The 20,838-nt window shown below is 36.4% G+C and overlaps 1 protein-coding gene across 1 annotated transcript; it reads left to right on the top strand.

Annotated features, from left to right (window-relative positions):
• Positions 1-383: 383 nt before the first annotated feature.
• Positions 384-20,080, top strand: traf1 (TNF receptor-associated factor 1). Its single transcript, XM_079826746.1, has 10 exons — positions 384-1,340; positions 2,188-2,272; positions 3,024-3,122; positions 4,673-4,834; positions 7,400-7,459; positions 7,547-7,615; positions 8,234-8,656; positions 10,748-10,925; positions 14,898-15,046; positions 19,565-20,080. The coding sequence occupies exons 1-10, from the start codon at positions 1,126-1,128 to the stop codon at positions 19,781-19,783; spliced, it is 1,659 nt and encodes a 552-aa protein (XP_079682872.1). The 5' UTR covers positions 384-1,125; the 3' UTR covers positions 19,784-20,080.
• The last annotated feature ends 758 nt before the right edge of the window (positions 20,081-20,838 follow it).

Consider the following 20,838-nt stretch of genomic DNA (forward strand, 5'->3'; position numbering starts at 1 on the left):
CTTAGAAATTATGAAAATAGCTACACCACCATCATTAATATTATTGTTATTAGCCTATATATGCTAATAATAATAATTAACATTACTATTACAATTATTTATTAATAATAATAAGTATTATTATGTGTATACATTAAATGAGGCAAAATAGAACACAGCATGAAGACCGTCGATTTTGAAATAGGCGATTGCATAATACAGATTTTCTCTTTCTCTTTACGGCTCTACGCTTTATGACGTGAATACAGTAGGCCTATTACACACCAGGTTTATGATTAACAGACACGGGTGAGAAATAAAAACAGCCGTGAAACGTGTCCACCACATTGGAACCGCAGGTAGTTTTTCAAATGGGGACTTTCCGTCTTCTTGACGGAAATGACGGTGAAATGAGGCCAAGTCTTCTGAGAAAGAGAGAGCGGCTGTGTCTCAACACCTAGTGAGCTGTCTACCAACCTAGCCAGCACTTTTGGCCACTTTACTCAGTGTGGCACTATTGTAGTAATGAGAAGTCCGATTCGAACCGGACATGTCTCGGTTCACTCGGTTTTAGATTCATTCCGATTCGTGAAGGCACTCGGACTGGTTTTGTGAATCGGTTAAACGGATTCATTGCAATTTTTTAATTCATGTAGGGCACGTATTTGTTCGTATTATTTCAGCTGTATTATCTTTTCGCTTTAGGCATTATGTAAAGTAAAAAATAAAATTAAACAAAAATTGTTTTTCCAACCGTTTTCTGTTTTTGAACAGCTCGCGCGCACGCTCTTGTAGGCGGGGTCGAGCAAGTGAACTGCGAAGCAAGCACTTCTGCGTTTTGTTTTAGTATGCTCACTAGGTTTCAAAACACAGCCAGTGTTGTATCACTTTAACTCATCATTTAGCTGTAAGTCCACATCTTTTCTCTATCTCTTTTCTCTATCTCTATTTTCAAAATATTATCAGCCAGAGCCACAACAATGTGCCTGATAAGTGGGCGGAAAACAGCGCAATAATATTTCCGGGTGTTTGAAATGGGGAACCCCGTGGTGTTTTTCTACCGTAGGTAAAACACGAAAAAGTCAAAAGCATATCAATATGTTATCATAACGTGCAGTTGGTACAGACACTTCATCTAAAAGCTCAATGGCTTCTGGATCAGCTGCTTCAGACCCGTCGTTAAACGGGGTTTCGTCCACACCGGGTGAGAACGAGTACCCGTCGGGTTTCCCTCAGAGCATCTGCGATGAGGTCCCCAAAGAGAAGTACTTGTGCAGCAACTGTAATAATGTCTTGAATAAAGCGCGTCAAACCGTGTGCGGTCACCGCTACTGCCTCGCGTGTGTCAACTGGCTGGTGAGGTAAGAACCGTTCAGGCAGAACTGCTACAGTTTCAAGACATGGCTGGCTTGCATCATGGCCACTGTTTTTATTTTCGGTTTTGATAGTAATTGTATGCTATGGTAATAATTATGGCTTATAATCACTGGGCGATGAATAACTAACTTACAAAAGTTGTATAGAAAGTTGTGTGTGTCTGTGGTCCATGACAGGCAAGTTAAACCCTACGTTATGAGGGTAAAATGTCAATATCCTTAATCCTTGTTTGTGTGGGGACATTTGGTCCCCATGAGGAAGACAGCTTATAAAAATAAATAATGTTTTTCTAAAATGTAAAAATGCAGAAAGTTTTCTGAGATGGGTGGGGTTAGGGGATAGAATATACAGTTTGTACAGTATAAAAAAATGATGTCCACAAGAAACATGAGCACACAACGTGTGTGTTTAATAAAGAAATTTGGGTGACACTTTCCAGTAATGTTTCATTAGTTGCCATTAGTTAATGTATTAACTAACATGAACTAACCATGAGCAGTACATTTATTACTGTATTTGTTCATCTTTGTTAACGTTAGTTCATAAAAATTCAGCTGTTTATGTTAGTTCACAGTGCATTAACTTAATTTTAACAAGATTATAATAATGTATTAGTAAATGTTGAAGTTAACATTAACAAAGATAAATAAATGCTTTATAAGTACAGTTAATTATTAGTTCATGTTAACTAATGAACCTTATTGTAAAGTGTTACCAGAATTTGCTAATTTATTATAAAGAGAGAAAAGCCACTGTAAATTGCTATGGATAAGGGTATGTGCTAAATTGCTCAAATGTAAATGTTATAATAAATGTTTCAATTTCATACAGAAACAACAAGGACCTTGTGTGCACCAAGTGTAAAGAAGAGGATCCCAGTGTTGAGAGTGACACTAGTGTACTGACGCTTGACCAAGTAATTATCTATCTATCTATCTATCTATCTATCTATCTATCTATCTATCTATCTATCTATCTATCTATCTATCTATCTATCTATCTATCTATCTATCTGTCTGTCTGTCTGTCTGTCTGTCTGTCTGTCTGTCTGTCTGTCTGTCTGTCTGTCTGTCTGTCTGTCTGTCTGTCTGTCTGTCTATAACTTTACATAATCCTAAATCTAATTTTTATATAACTATCATTTATAGTTATACATAATAAATTTAATATACATAATATAAAGCTATCTAATATAAAATAAAAATACAAATCTATCTATATAACTTTATATATCATGCTCAACGTCAATTATGCAGATTCAAAAATATATAAAAGTATCATTAAATTTGATTCATATTTAAATATTCGGTCTGTCTATATAACTATATGCTTTTAATCTATCTGTCCTTCTGTCTATAATGACAGGCTATCTTTTTCTTTCTTTCTTTCTTTCTTTCTTTCTTTCTTTCTTTCTTTCTTTCTTTCTTTCTTTCTTTCTTTCTTTCTTTCTTTCTGTATCTATCTATCTATCTATCTATCTATCTATCTATCTACATGTATCTATCGTCTTAGGTGATTTATGTCTTTACACAAATGCAATAGCGAATGTGTTTACTTTCACATTTCTTATGAAGGCTATATGTCAAATGTATGGCGTTAAGACCGTGGAAGAATCGTGACTCATGTTTGGAAAGTTATGATAATTTCCCCTCTTGTTTACACCGCAGTTCTTCAATGATGCGGCTATTAATAAAGAAATTTTGGATCTGAAAGTTCACTGTGCTAACCAAGGCTGCCCCTGGAGAAGCACCCTGAAGAACTTTGAGGTACTTTTCTGTTTTTGTCATAGAAATTCAGTTAATTTAGCTCGCTATGATACTCATTCGTAATAAGATTGTAGATACTATTATTGTATCTCAGCGATGCAGTAAGTTAGTCTTATATGAATCAGTAATGCAGTGTGTAATCAATGAATGATCATGGCATTACTCAATTTTCTTCTAAATGATGAATTTATTTATAGCACATGTCATGCTTTTTTGAGCTTCTCAGGTCCTGATGTGAAGATCAGGCTTTTGAGCCACTTCCTGAGCCGTCAGATAAAGTTTAGCGCTGTACTTGAGATTAGAGCATGGAGCTGATATATGCAAGACCAGAGATGAGGGCTGTTCACGGGCTGGTACACATTCATGTAAAACCTACAAAGCTATCGGGAACACTATAATGCTCTCAAATATCTTTTACACTTGGCTGAGTCAAAAATCAATGTGGATTATGGGGCTTTCATTGATCACATTAGCAACTTCTGTTATCACATTGTTAAATCAGAGGAGCTCATTTAAAAAAATAGCTGCATTTCATGGCAGGCAGTCATACTCGGTTACAACCACAAGATGCTATTTTACGGGAATACTAACATGGTAGCTTTGTGGTTATTTCATAACATGAACCAGGCATTAATACATTAATCAAATAGCTGTTGTGCAGATGTTGTCCAGCATAGTGAATCAATCAACTTTAGGTTTTGAAAAGCCTTTAGAGGTCAGGGTTTTTTTTTTTTAGTAGAAATTGGAGATTTTTCGATGACTGACCCTCATGGCTGCTTATTGCCTAATGGAAGCCTTTTGTGTTTCTACCTTCTTTCTGTACTCAAGAGAGTGAAAGCCTTTTGAGAATATCATTGTTCACAAGCTCTCTGTTAGAATAGAAACATGTAGGTTGTGTTTTAGAGGTTATGTTTTTCAGTGAAAACCATATGATCAAAATGTACATGTACTTTTGCAAAGAGGTTCATTAAGGGTATGGAAATAAAGTAGCATTATCTAATTTGTAGTAATCATAGTTGCCTACTAGAATAGTTCTCCAAAATATGAAAATTCTGTCATTATTTACTCACCCTCGTGTTTTTTCAAACCTGTACGCTGTTATTTTTATATATATTTTTTGCAGTAGAAAATAAGATGTTTTGAAGACTCTTCAAGCTTTTTTCATATAACGACAGCTTATTATAACCAGCAAGCTGTAAAACTTTCAAAAACACCATTAGTGTAACATAAAAAATAACATGCGCACAATATTCTAAAGTCAAGTTTTTAAAAGCAAACAATAACTCTGTGTGAGGAACAGACCAAAAATTATTCACTAAAATTGAACTGGCATGTTCTTCAGAATGGTGCTTTTATGATTTTATGTTTTTTTTTTTTAAATAGAAATATTCATTATGAACTGTCTTTGTATTCAAAAGAGCTGCATGAAGATTTCAGGATGAAAACTGTCCACAGAAAAAAGCATACAGGTTTCGATGTGATATGAGTAAATTCATTTTCACGTTTTAATTGAATTATCCCTTTAATATGCGCAATTACTCATTCAACAGGACCATCAGAGTCAATGTGAGTTTGCCTTGATCCCTTGCAATATTGGCTGTGGAATAATGGTGCAGAGGAAGACACTAGCCACGCATCTGGAGAGGGGCTGTCCCAACAACAAGACCACGTGTTCCTCTTGTGCTGGTGTCTTAACACCGAGGGAACTCCAGGTAAGCCTAGAAAATGACCCTTGGGACTGTATACACTCCAAAAAAATTATATCTTGTTTATCTACTGTGAAAATTCATTATAAATGTATTTATATTCTTAAAATAAGATAATTGTAAGATATTAAGAATTAAGACAATAGTTAATTTTTCTTTTACTACTTTTTTATTTTAAGCATAAACTAGAAAAAAAACTTCTGAAAACAAGACTATCATACACATATTTGTTTCACAGGTTAATTATTCTTACGGAGTTCCCAAAAGGACATAGTGATGGAAAAAATATGATTTTATATATATATATATATATATATATATATATATATATATATATATATATATATATATATATATATATATATATATATATATATATATATATATATATATATATATATATATATATATATATATATATATGCTTTTGTGTAAGCTTCCCCCGAGAAACTTTGTTTTCACTCGCAAAAAACTCAAAAATATGGAGCCCCTGAAGGGACATGGTGATGGGAAAAAATGTGAGGTCTGAGGAACAATTATATTTCAATGCTTTTGCTGCCTTTCACAAATGTTTTGTGTTCCCCCGAGAACCTCTGTGTTTGCTTGCCAAAGTTTTGAGTTATTTGCGAACCAATGCAATGTTTCTTGGGGGAATGCAAAAGTTTTATGACGTTTCTTGGGGGGGAACTATTGACTGTAAAAAAATATGGACGTAGTGTCCGTGACGTCACCCGTAGGGTTCTGAAGAGCAGTTTTGAAGTGTAAAGTCGGCTGTTGCCATCTTAGCAGCGCGTCACTCCCGGATAACTGACTATGGGCAAAGAGGCAGGATGTGGGTGGAGCTGAGATGACATGATGACAAACAGACAGCAGTTTAAGTCACTTCCATATTGGCTTCAAGAGAAACTGGGGGAGGTTGCCACTTGGGGGAACGCAAAAGTTTTGCGTTCTAACACAATGTTTCTCGGAGGAAAGCAAAAGTTTTGTGAACGAATGCAGTTTTCTTGGGGAACGCAAACGTTTGTGATTGAACGCAAAAGTTTTACTAATGAGCGCAAAAGTTTTGCGAATTAACAAAAAGTTTCTCTGGCAATGCAAAAGTTTTGCGAGCTAATGCAAAGTTTCTCGGGGTAACACAAAACTTTTGGGAATGAACGGAAAGTTTTTCTGGGAGCGCAAACGTTTAGTGAACGAACGCAAAAGTTTCGTGAAGGAACGCCAAAGTTTCATGAACGAACGCAAAAGTTTAGTGAACGAACGCAAAAGTTCCGTGAACGACTGCAAAAGTTCCGTGAACGACTGCAAAAGTTCCGTGAACGACTGCAAAAGTTCCGTGAACGAACGCAAAAGTTACGTGAACCAAAGCAAAAGTTTCGTGAACCAATGCAAAAGTTTCGTGAACCAATGCGAAAGTTTCGTGAACGAACGCAAAAGTTCCGTGAACGACTGCAAAAGTTCCGTGAACGAACGCAAAAGTTTTGTGAACCAACGCAAAAGTTTCGTGAACCAATGCAAAAGTTTCGTGAACCAATGCGAAAGTTTCGTGAACGAACGCAAAAGTTTTGTGAACCAATGCAAAAGTTTCGTGAACCAACGCAAAAGTTCCGTGAATGACTGCAAAAGTTTTATGAACGAACGCAAAAGTTCCGTGAACGAACGCAAGTTTCATGAATGAATGCAAAAGTTCCGTGAACGAACGCAAAAGTTCAGTGAACGACTGCAAAAGTTTAGTGAACGAACATAAAAGTTCAGTGAACAACTGCAAAAGTTCCGTGAACGACTGCAAACTTTTGTGAACGAACGCAAAACTTTTGCAAATTAACACAAAGTTTCTCCTGAGAAAGCAAAAGTTTTGTGAACGGACAAAAGGTTTCTTGGGGGAATGCAAATGTTTTGTGAGTGAATATATTTTTTCCCTCCCATCTCATATTTTTTCCATCACCATGTCCCTTTAGGTCTCTGTATAATCTTGTTTTAACAATGCTTGGATATTTTAATTGGAAACAAGGAAAAAAGACCTTGCTTTATTCAGTGATATGTTTGATATAGAATTTGTCTCAAAAACTTTTTGTATTGCTTAAACATACAGACATACAATATATATTTTTTGCAAATAATATGTACATAATGCATGTATGAGACATAGGCGATATTGTGCGAATAGGCCCATAGTGCAAGATGCCTCTTTGGCTGTTGCTAGGGTGGTTTTGGGTCAGCGTGCCCTTGCTTGAAGCCCCATGGCTCGGTTTTAAGCCACAGACGGCGTCTCCAGTGTTTACTGCTGTCCCACATTACTGTTTTTTTCTATTTCACCCATCGGGAGCTACACTCCGGGACATGGATTAGAGGAATAAAAAGGAGGAAAAAAAGCAGAAATCCTGTGAATTTAGACATCAAGCTTCAAACGCAACACATTAGTCAAGATATCTTCAAATGCAATGTGTTTCTCGCCTCAAATTAAGATAAAAAGTCTAAATAAGACGTTTTGGAAAGTTTGTGGCGCAAAATTGTTTTGTGCCAAACTTTTATCACTGTAGTTTTAGGAAAGTGACTTTCCTAATTTCTTCACAGAAGCATGTATGTCCCAGTTCAAGCGATAAGAAGACGGCAAAGGCAGATAAACGGCAAAAGGTAAAGAACAGCTGGTTTTGGTAGATCACTGAATATTGTCAAGTTGTATGTGCGATTCTAAAATATGTTTCTGTGTTTCTTTTGTAGAATAATCACTCGGGTAGCTCAAAAAAGAAAGAGCCATGCATTTTCTCAGACGTTGGTTGTCCTTTTAAGGTTGGTCTTTCAATAACAGTACCTTATAGTACCTAAGTACCTAATTTATATATATTAACATGAACAAATATTTTATTGCATATTTTTTATGTTAATTCAGGGTTTTTTTGGCTATTTGAAACAATAATTATTGTGAAAAGTAGTTACAAATACTTTTAAATTGATCCTCTACTATTTTCAAGAGAAAGCTAATATTTTGCAGAAAAAGGATATGCTGTAAATTTAAGAGGATTGTTATATTTGGGGATTCACAGAAGTAAAAAGTTATTGATAACCCCTATATTAGACTTTTTTTGTATACATTTTTCTTGAGTAATTTGGTTATATTTATGTAAAAAAAATAAACAAAATTTGCCAATGGTGTACCAAAACATACAATAAATACATAGAAATTACTATATACTCTGAAAACTATTTCTATTACATTTTTACTTCCAGATGAAAATCTTGTTTTTATGATTATATTGTTATATATTTCATATACAAACTATATATATATATATGTATCATTTACACAGTATATATTGTGTGTGTGTTTGGAGGAAGGGTGTATATATAGTGGTGGTAGTAGCATATAATGGGAATGATACAATGTTTTGCTGCAACGTTTTATTGCAGGGTAATGCAGACAAAGTAAAAGAACATGAGTCCTGCAGTAATGTGGGCCATCTACAGCTTCTCTTGGATGTGACCAGGGCGCTTCAGCGTACCTGGAGTTCCTCAGCTGAGCTAGGTCACCACGAAAGCCCCGATTTTCTTCAGCCTGAACAGTGTCTCGCATCCCTCGCTTCTCCGATTGAGGGCGAGATTGAGACCGACGGAGGAGATCCAGGAGTGAGTGATAAGGCCTTCAGCCTCCACGATGATCAGGCTGAACTTGCCGTAGGCCAGCAACTGGACACCCTACAGCAGAGAGTGCAGGTTATGGAGAACATCATCTCGGCTTTGAACCGAGAGGTGGAGAAGACGCAGCTCAGTGTTGTCGCACTGGAGAGGGACAATTGCAACAGTCAGCAGATCATTCAGCACTTAGAAACCATAGTAAGTTGTAAAAAAAAAAGTTATTTTTCATGACACTAATAGTATAGAAATTTTACATTTAAATGGAATTAAACGTTCCTTTAAGAAGAAATCAGATTTTCAACTTCTGGGGAACTTTTAGAGATTGTACAATGTAATGACGTATACAAATGATGAGATAACATAGCTGTGGTGCTGCCACACTGATGCTCGCGAGCAAATGATCTGCTAAGATTCTCACAATCATATCCACCACTTTGAATATTGGCAATGCAGTGCAGCTGCACGCCTTGTCAGGAAGGGTTAGAGAAATATAATTGGACATTTTGTAGATTTCTTATTGAAATGCCACTGCACTAACAATTTGTTTTTAAGAACAAAAAATAGATTTGTGCAGCAGATGTTTCTTTCCATGCATGCATACACATTTACTATGGAAATCATCAGGGTTAGGAATTTGAATGGATTTGGTCACACCCCACAGGATGTAGAATTGGAATGACAGGAAGAGATATTTACTGAATCGCACAGGAGGTTTATTGGTCCAACAGAAGTTTGACAACTAATTGCATTATTCATTTTATATAATTATTCCATGTTATGTAGAATAAATGTTTTCTCAACTTATTAGGCATGCACACACTACCATTCAAAAGTTGGTAAAACCTTTATTCTTTAACCAAGGCTGCATTTATTTGATCAAAAATACAGGTAAAAGCAGCAATATTGTGTATTATTATTATTACAATTTAAAATAACTGTTTTCTAAAATGTTTTATTCCTGAATTTTCCACTCTTCAATGTCACGTGATCCTTCAGAAATCATCCTAATGTACTGATTTGATTCTAAAGTAACATTTCTTATTATTTTCAGGAAGCATTATAAATGTCTTTACTGTCACTTTAGATCAATTTAATACGTCCTTGCTGAGTAAAAGTATTAATTTCTTTCAAAATAAAACTTTTGAAGTTATTTAGCCATATCAAAATAATTCCTAAAATGACACATCCCCACAAAATGTCCATCACATTGTTTTCAGATAAAAAATTTGAATCCATTGACAATGAAATATAGTGAGCTATAAACAACACGAGTGTGCTGATAATAAACATGTACCCTGTTTACTATAAAGTTAATTTATTAAAAATTATGAATGAATATGAATTTCTTTGGGAGGTCTTTAAATCTTAATTTATCATCATTAATGTTTCTTGAAATACCTCATATGTTGTGTGTATTTAGTACACGTACCGGTATGTAGTACAGTATACGGTAGAATATATGAAAGCGCTATATAAATGCCTCATTCATAATTCACACTTGAAATTACCTGTATAATTTAAAAACTACTCTTACAGAACTTAAATTAAAAATCAAATTACAATTTAGCATCCTGCTACCTCATTTCAAATGTCTGGAAGTCAATTCAGAACTGAACGGCGCACACGTTATTTCCATCCTGGATTATCAGAATCAAAGCGCTTGCTTTCCACTGTGTGTAAATAGCAACAACAGATTTCATTACTTTGATGTGTCCTGCAGTTAACTAGGCATTGATCTCAAGCTGTGAATCTGCAATATGGTTGGAGCTAATGAATGCGTTTGTGTCACAAAAGAGCTGAAATGCTATATAGGAATCTTTGGGGAACAATTGTTTCCTGTGATGTGTTTTTTTATTTTTAGCCGCTGGGTCGCATAATTCATGGTTTAAATAAGAACTCGCATAAAACTAACAAAGGTATTCGTTTTTGGGGTCTGAATGATAATGTATTTGTCCCTGTGCTCATAACAAATGTTTATGGCTGTGTTGAAATGAAATGACACTCCTGAAAGTGCTGAAAATGAAGAGATAAGTTGAAGTAAGGATGAGAGGGGAATGAGTGGTAGAAAATAGATTTGTGTGACAATTCTCCATGTGCTATTGAGGAAAAAAAGGATGTGTCTAATAGAATCTCGTTCTATTTCTATATTCCGAAGTGTCTTGCACAAGGCTCCCAGCCATAACCAGCTCTGAAGGTCCATTATGATACATTAATTTTATGCTTTTGCAGTGAGCCAATCTGTACCTTTGTGTGATTCATCCCTGATAATGGTTTTCCATCACATTTTAGGTAGCGGAGCAGCAGCAGTGGCTGGTCAGGAAAGACATTCGCATCACTTCATTGCAGCAGTGTATCAGCGCCCAGCAGGACGTCTCATATGATGGCACCTTTCTCTGGCGGTTGTGTGATGTCAGCCAGAGTCTGAGAGAGGCTGCCAGCGGCCAAAAGATCAGTCAGTACTCGCCAGGTACCAAAGCACACATCTCCTGCACTGCTACACTGCTTTTAAAGGGAGAGTTCATCCAAAAATAAACATTGTCTTTATTGCCAGGTGTGTGCGCGCGTGTGTGTGGGTGTGTAAAATAAAACATAAACCATTGTTTATTTTCCATCCATCCATGTATTAGATATGTATAAATAATAAGGTATACACCGATCAGGCATAACATTATGTCCTAATATTGTGTTGGTCCCCCTTTTGCTTCCAAAACAGCTCTGACCTGTCGAGGCATGGACTCCAGACATTAGCATTAAAGAAACACGCTGACTTTTGGGACTTAAGCTTATTCACCGTAGCCCCCAGAGTTAGATAAGTCCATACATGGATACCATTCTCATTTCCGTGCGTGCCATAACCGTGCGTGCCACCGCTAGCCTAGCTTAGCACAAAGACTGGAGGTAAAGGGCTCCAGCTAGCCTACTGCTCAATAAATGACAAAATAACACCAACATTTTCCTATTTACATGTTGTGATGTGTATAGTTACATTGTGTACTAAGACAGACGGAAAATTAAAAGTTGTGATTTTCTAGACCAATATGGCTAGGAACTATACTCTCATTCCTGCGTAATAATCAAGGAACTTTGCTGCCGTACCATGGGTGCAGCGGCGCAATGATATTACGCAGTGCCTGCAAATAGTCCCCAGCACGCTCTCTGTGTAAGCAGGTTGTCACGTTGGTTATGTTGACGGAAGTTAGCCTATTTTCCGGCGTTTCGTAGTATCATTGCACCACTGCACCCATGGTACGGCAGCAAAGTTCCTTGAGGCTAGACAATTGAGGCTAGATGGAGTCGTTTACCTCCAGTCTTCGTGCTAAGCTAGGCCAGCTTTGAGTGCGTCAGACAGAGTTATGGCATGCACAGAGATTAGAATGGTATGTATTAGAGCTGCAACTAACGATTATTTTTTCTGTCGACTAATCTAACGATTATTTATTTTATTTTATTATTATTATTTTTTTCGATTAGTCGACTAATCTAACGATTATTTTTCCGGATTAATCTTATTATTCTTTTTTACTGATTATTGTATTTCAAAGAGGGTAGTGAATTTGTATATTATTTTAACATGAAATCAATGAATGATGACAATATTAATTGTATTTTTAGGAAGGGTAGTGTACATAGTGTGCCATTTTATAATGAAATATATGAACACAAGAAGCATTTTAAACATCATGTATAATGATACTATTCATCATAAAATGTATACTGAGTAGGCCTAATTAGGAAAAGTTGTTTACTATAGTAGTTGAGTATGATTTACTTAATGATTTGTGTCAATAGTAAACGAAAATGCACTTGTATTTATCTGCAAAAGGTTCACATACAGGAGCTTTCAGCATAGTTATAATGTATAACTAGTCGTCTATTTTGAAGATACATGTGCATAAACAACTAAAGCTGCCAGAAGTTTTTGCCCAAACTTCAAAGACACATTTAAATTATTAAAGCTAAAGGCATATCTTAACTTTAATGTTACTTTAATCATGCAAACTACCTATATACAGCATGTTATTATGCATATGTGTTTGGGACAGAGGGGAACCGGGTCGCATTAACAGGAGATATATGCAGCCCATAATAAATAAAAGCACGAGACGTACTGGGGTCGGAGAAGAACACCGGAAAATGTGACCGTATGTTGCAATACACGCGCCACGGTTCAGCTGCGTGAGAGAACCATGGAGAAGAACACTGGCAGCAGGGTTGGCAGGTTTTCACAACAAAACCCACCCATTCGTTACTCAAAACTAGCCCAAAACAAGCCCAATCGCGTTTCGGGGAGGTTCTCTGGTAAACATCGCGTTCGGGGGGTTAAATATGTGCGGTTTTTTTGCAGGGATGCCTGCTAAAATTCTCATTCCCGGGGCTAAATATCACATAATTGGGATCGCTTCAACCCGCGGACATGAGACAGAGCCCGCGGCAACAGTGTAGAAGTAGCCCAATTCCGCGGAAAAAACGCGGTCTTGGCAACACTGATTGGCAGAGTGAAAGCTCCCGCTCTCCACGCGCACAGCTTCTGCTCTGGCACCGCGCGCAGTGTGAAACCGGCGTTACAGAGCGAACATTAAAGCACAGTTTTTTCGGCTTCTGTTTAAAGTACTCCCACACTTTTGAATGTCGCGGTCTGGCTTTATATGATAAATTATCATGTTCACTATGCCCGGGAGCAGAAGCTGCCATTATTCTAGATATTCTGTTCCATTCTAGAACGTAAATAATGTGCCGCCGACGCGTCGACGCATTTCACGCACGCGTCGTTGCAGCCCTAGTATGTATGGACATCTAACTTCTTGAGCAATTTGAGCAGTAGCTTGTCTGTTTGATCGGACCACATGGGTCAACCTTTGCTCTCCACGTGCATCAATGAGCCTTGGCCACCCATGACCCTGTCTCCGGTTCACCACTGTTCCTTCCTTGGACCACTTTTTGATACACTTTTGACCCAGTCGTCTATCCATCACAATTTGGCCCTTGTCAAACTCGCTCAAATCCTTACACTTGCCCATTTTTCCTGCTAACACGTCAACTTTGAGGACAAAATGTTCACTTGCTGCCTAATATATCCCACCCACTAATGATGTTTTATTAACAAGGTTCGGGAGAAGCACGTTCAGATAATTGACACAGGTGGAGAGCACTCAGCTAATCAACAATAGAGGTATATATACACGCAGCAGTCCTACCTCCGTTTGTTGACAGTTATCAGCAACCCTTCCACCACCCCTTCGCCACACCTTTTAACTCTAAAACCACTTACATATACGGGGGGTACTCTGGGTTTGGGCCTAATTCCGAGCTCGAAGCCCTCCCCCCGGACAGCACGCCAAATACGCATTGAATTACTCTCTATAAATTATATGTAAGTGCGAACTCGTGAAACAGGTGCCGTGATGAGTGTTATTCTGATCGGTGTGTATATATATAAATATATATTCTAATAAATAACACCTATATGTAATATATATACAAATTATATATATATATATATATAGTTTTTTTATATATTTATATAGTTTTGTATAATACATAAGACAATTACAAATGGTAATTCCTGAGTTAGTGAGTCTTTTGAAGTGATTCATTAAAAGAACTGGCTCATGAGTGTCGTTTGTTTGTGAATCGTACTACACTGGTATCGCTGTATGTTTTTGGTTCAATAAAAGGAATAAATTGTTTATTAGGGATTAGGGCGACTATGTCAGGCTGCTCTTTTATATAACAAAGGTAGATGGTGACTATGGGTTGTCCATATGACCTGTGTGACATGATCATATTCCAAATCATTAATCATATGATAGATTGTGTAAGGAACACAGGCCTACATCTACATTGTGATTCAGAAAAGCCTTATTTTTCTAAGCATGTTCCATTTGCAGTTTCAATTGACGCAATCAATATATTATTGACAATCACAGGCACCTTCACTTCTGTGCTGAAGCAAAACCGTTTTGCCAGCACTGAATACTTTAATACATCAGACTGGACTCATCAGGAGAGCTGCGTTGAACGAATGTTAGTTGTTATCGTATATTGAGGTAGAATCGATGCTCATTCTTAAGACCAGAGCTAAAAATTGAGTAGGCGAGCAAAAAAGCAAGGGAAAGCAAAACAACACAAACAAATGTGGAGCAGTTATAAAGACTGGAATGGGGTTGTTTGCCCAGTGGGCCTGTGTCTGTAATACACAGAGAAAGAGAACGACTGAAAGAGAACAACTGAAGGTAATTTCATTGACTTGTTTTCTTTCCCGTCATTACAGAAAAGGATATCAGAATAACTGTTCCGCCAATACAACAATCAGCAAAAGGAAGCCACACTTTTGATTTTTGAGATGAAAGAAGCTCCCTGGTTATCTGCTGCTATTTTTAAGAGTTTTATCTAAAGCCCATCATGCTTCACATAAAAATGACAATGCATTGTTTTTCAGCTTTCTACACCGCCAGGTATGGATTTAAAGTGTGCATGCGGCTCTATCTGAACGGAGATGGGGTCGGAAAGGGAACGCACATCTCTCTTTTCTTTGTTATAATGAAAGGAGAATATGACCCCATTCTCTCATGGCCGTTCAGACACAAGGTAAAACGCTATAATCAAGCTGTCAATCAGTGAATCAATCGATCGTACTATGCCCATCTGTGTTGTTAATGCTGATTTCACACATTAAAGGAGTCATATCACGAGGAATCAAATTACCCTTGATCTTCTGAAATAAAAAAGCATTGATATACTATGAAATTATAATGCAAATTTAAGAACTCAGAAAGTCCTGACCATAGTTTGGATTACGTTAGTTAACATGACCTAAGAATGAACAATATTTCTGCCGCATTTATTCATCTTATTTGATGTTTATTTACACATTTGTGAATACATTTTTAAGATCAAAAGTTATATTGGTCGACATTAGTTAATGCACTGTGAACTAAAATGAACGTTTTTATTAACTAACATTAACAAATGTTATTAAATACAGCATTTATTCATATTTTGCTCATTGCTATTTTAACAAATGAGACCTTATTGTTATTTTTTTTTTCTAATTCTGTCTCTTAGAGTTTACAAGAATCAATCCAAATTGAACCAGTTCCTGCATTACTTACAGTAGCTGGTATGTTTTCAGTACAAAAAAAGCTATATCTAATGTAGATCCATAAGCAGTGTTTTTGTTCATTGAAATAAAGCTGGAATAAATATATGAATGTATATAAAACAATATAACAAATATTGTTATAATTGACTATGGCTATAATTAACTATCTTGGCAACTAACTGAAATAATTGTTGAAATACTGAAACTGAAATAAAATAAATTAAATCTAAACAGATATATAAAAAGACCATAATAAAAATGACGTGACAGAATTACTAAAATAAACCTGAAACTAAAATAAAAATAAAAATAAAAGCTATTATTTAGTTATTATTCAAAATAATAACAATAAATACAATACTAGTATATCAAGAATACTAAAATAACTATCCATAAGTCCCAGGCCAAACAAATGGATTAAAAAGCTGTTCACATATTGAACTGTCCTGCTTCAGTTTTGCAGTGATTGTCATTGTAAAATGAGCATCATTATGTTCTACTCAAGAGGACAGAACACTTGAAGTGAGCACTCTGAAGGGAGCACTGAAGGGCATTACCATCTCATGCGTGCTAATATGAAGACATACATCACTGCCACTTTATTTATATTTATTTATATTATATGAGCAATATTACACTAGTAGCCGTGCGGTATGGCTGTTTATTACACGGCTCTGTGGCATACTTGATTCTGATTGGTCAATCGTACATTCCAACGGTATGTTATTCCCAGATAACAACCGCCAAAGGGAAAAACACACCATCCGGGTACTACGAGTTATCTTGACCGGTATTAATTATATGCTTAACATGTCATTCCGCTGTCGTTGACTGTCTGGCGCCATCTTGTGACTGAAAAACACTTAACCACCACGGGTTACAATGGAAGACAGCATTAATTTCATAACATATATGGTAAAAACAAATCTTTTAAGCAATCGTTAAAGGCTTAAAGCAGTTTGGAACTGTTTTTCTTTGCGGAAGCTTTGCGTAAAAGCTAATCAAATATTTAAACTCAAGACAAAATTTTGTGTCTAATTTACTTGAGACAAGTCGCCATGTAATAAGCTGGATAATGTACATCCAGCCGGTTGTTATCACAGAATAAACCCCTTCAGAGTGACGCTGGACTGATCACTCCGTCTGGGTTTATTCTGCGATAACAACCGACTGGATATACATTATCCGTTACATATCAGCACGGCTGCGATTTGGCTGTAGGTAATCATAGTTTAACAGTCGAGCCCAAGCCTCCATTACTAATTCTAAAATGTCACTTTAGAACTAGTAAGGACAGAACGTTAAGTTGCTTCATTGAAGCTTATTGTATTATGTAGAGTAGAGTATTATGAACGAGTGTATTACCTGCTCTTGATATAGCATTCATTCTTCAGGTCGATGTCCATAATATTTATATCTATTATAAAAAAATGTCAGCTGAGGAATCTTTGTCCTTTTAGAAGTTGGTTTGCCACCATCTAATGCCGTAATGATGTAACTTTCACTGAAGTCCATGTCACAATCAGGGGCGTAAATTTCATCTAACAGTTGGGGGGGACAATAAACATGAAATTTCTCAAGAGCAAATTTTGAAGGGGACACAAATAATACAGCCAAAATCGTTTCTTATAAGGATATGTGTACCACAAAAAACAAAAAACATTTCGTACTTAGGCTACTTGGCGTTTTGGTGCACTGATTATGCAATGAAATTATGTAATGTCCATTTTTCTTTTCTCTTTCATTTTATCTGACCAACAACACAAAGTGATAGTTGTTTAAATACGATTAAGGTTCACCACGCAGTCATATTATAAATATTAAATTATCTTGCGTCCTCCACAAAGTATTTTATACTATGATATTCAGATCTTTAGATATTCAACTGCAGCAAGCCCTCTGATCTGCCACTTCATATTGATCAAAACCTTTAGGTTTAGAATGAGCGCCAATTCGGGGGCGGGTTGCTTGTATTTTGGGTTCATTAGCCAATTATTCGTAATGAAAAACACAACTACAAAACAGTACAATGACACACTCCCAATAGGCGCTTTTACATTTCGCTTTGAAACCAAATCTTCCGCGATCATCTTGTCTGTCAGCTGTTTGCCCGTTCGGCTCGTGCTGTATTGAGCAGACACGTTCAGTTTGTAATAGTTGTGTCAAATGATTTTATTACTATAAAAATTAAAACGACGGTGGCCCGGGGCAGTGCTGCAGTGGGCAAGTGATGTTAACAGTGTTTTGCCTAATCTGTATTAAAGAGAAAATAATCACTTCATCTGATGTTTAAAGTGAATAAAACAGCTTACTGGAGTTTCACAACTGCTGTCTGAAGAGCTTTGTTATCTCCCCAAACTTGTGTGGTACTTTATCTACGGTCTATGGGTAACGTTAGTTGAGGTGCGGGTGGATCAAACCACTGTGGGGTAAGGGGGAGGGGGGGCTCAAAATGTTTCTAAACTTAAAACGCATTTTTTTTGTCCCGTTTGCGTTTGTATTGTTTTACTACTTACACATTTATTTTAAGTATATATCATTATATTATTTACAATACTCAGCATGGTTTTCAGGGGGGGACAGCCCTCAGATTGGGGGGGTCCTGTCCCCCCCGTCCCCCCCGCGATTTACGCCCCTGGTCACAATCACTAATGGACCCTTTCTCGATACCAAATACGGCATATTATTTATATAAAATAATCTTTATTGAATAATAATATTTAAATGAACAACAATAGCGATTATAAAAGACAATAGGAAATAAACACAAGCAAACAATTCAGTCAAACGTACAAAAGCAGCACTTTAGTACAGGATTCAAGTTAAATATAGCCTAAATATAAAGTTATTAAACTTAATTTCTCCCTTAACCCAAAGATTGCCTGTTTGATATACTCCAAATGAATTATATCTCATGTTTAACCCCTATTTAGATAAGAGCCAGCGGCAAATTCCCAAAGGACTGGCTGAGATGAAGCTGTTCTCGGCGGGTGTGTGAGCACTGAACGGCCGCTGACGGCCTGGAGCTCGCATTTGCAAATGCGTCTAAATGTTTATATATGAGTCACATATTTGAGAAGTACATTCGCGCCTAAAAAACTCTTAAAACTAAATTTTGCGACACAACAACAGTAGTAAATGAGAATGTGGTGGGTTTGCTCGACCGCCATGACAGTCTTCGCAAGCGGAGTGATACAAACGAGAACCAGAACAAACTTTTTACTGTTGTATAAATTAGGGCTGTCAAAAGATTAATCGCGATTAATCACATCCAAAATAAAAGTTTGTGTTTACATAATATATGTGTGTGTACTCTGTTAATTATTATTTATATATAAATACACACACATTCATGTTTATATTTAAGAAATATTTGCATGTATATACTGTATATACATTTATATAATCTATAATATATATAAATATAATGTTTTATATATAAATTTTCTTAATATTCTTAAATATATACATGCTTGTGTGTGTATTTATATATAAATAATAATTAACAGAGTACACACACATATATTATGTAAACACCAACTTTTATTTTGGATGCGATTAATCGCGATTAATCTTTTGACAGCCCTAGTATAAATATATTTATAATTATATTCCGGTTTATTGGTAATACTTTTTGGGCCAAATTATTATTTTTATTTGATTAATTTTAGTCTGATTTAACCAGTTTGACTGTACACATTGTAGAGTAAATTGCTGTATTATTCTGCTATTGAATGATGGGGCAAAACTCTTAAGTTTCACATTGAAAGAGAGATTCAGATATAATTCTTAAAGGGTAAGAGGGAGTGTAAAATGGTCGTGAAAAACTAAATTAAACTTTATGGTGCAAAAAACCTTACTAAGTGCACCTCAGGACAAAGAATGAAATAATAAATGTACGATATGACCCCTTTAATAGTGGCTTCTGCTTTGGTTCCTCAATCATGTGCATGATCAGCATTTTCCATGACCTTCCACTGACATCTCCTGCACGTTCCTGGCAGGTAACGTTCTTTCTCATAGATCAGAACCAGAGGGAGCACGTCATCGACGCTTTCCGCCCCGACCTCTCCTCTGCATCTTTCCACCGGCCCGTCTCAGAGATGAATGTGGCCAGCGGGTGCCCACTGTTCTTCCCTCTGGGGAAATTGAGGTTGCCTAAGCACGCCTACTGCAAGGATGACACCATCTATATCAAGTGTGTGGTGGACATCTCCACCTGAACCATGAAGCCTGACCGGATACTTAAGGCAGCTTAAAAAGGGTGGATCTGGGAGAGAAATTGGATAAAATGAATATGGATTGCAGAGAAATAATAAACCACAAACCATTTTCATTTTGATTCTTACATTAATAAAAGAATATTTTTAGATTGATACCTGACTCATAAACTGATTCTTTTTTGTGTTATTTTGAATATATTTCTTTTCTTATTTATTATGGAATGAACTCTTCTAGATTTTGAATATCATCCTGACAGTTTTTGCATATGCAATGATAAATAAAATGTGTTTTTTTCTACCTTGTTTTTGAGTTTCCTCATAGCATAGTTTAGTTTATCTGCGTGGCATGTCTCATTGCAGATAAATTATGAATTGAATTACTTGTGCTTTTTCTGTACGCATGCAGAATTTCAAACAATATTATTGCCATTTAACATTTCATTTCTTGCTATTATAAAAGCAGTGCTAGTTTAGTATCACTCAGGTACTTTTATAGTTTTGAATTAGTTTTCATTTTGAGGGGCCGTTTACATGAACCGAAACGAAAAACTTTTTTTATGTGTTCTGTCCATTGACTTACATGACAATGGTGTTTTGGGGCCTGAAAAGACAACTACAAAAAACGTGAACGTGAGAAAGCGGTGACGTCATGCGTATGCGTGTATTCGATTCAGTAGCCGCGTGGTTTTTCTTTACAAAGTGACATGGCGATACTATTGGTACAGCGTTTTTAATCATTTTCACAGATGACACGGTTGTCAAAACGATCCCCACTCACACGGATTTGCAAAAACGACTAAAAACGCTGTATTCTGCTGCGAGGCCTTTGGGTGGCGATGTAATCCGCATGACATCATCGTTTTTACAGATTCGTGTTTTTGTTGTTTGCACAGAGAACGTTTTTGAAAACTTGCACTTTGAAACCCATTTTGAAAAGTTTATGTTTTCATCATAGACTTGTTTTCATGCACCCAAAACGTCGTTGTCGTGTTCATTTAAAGTTTTTAGTTGAAAACGGTGTTGTGTTAACCGCCCCTAAAAATGGAAAACCTTAT

Source organism: Gobio gobio (genome assembly GCF_949357685.1).
Source record: "Gobio gobio genome assembly, chromosome: 10".
In the NCBI taxonomy this organism is placed as follows: Eukaryota; Metazoa; Chordata; class Actinopteri; order Cypriniformes; family Gobionidae; genus Gobio; species Gobio gobio.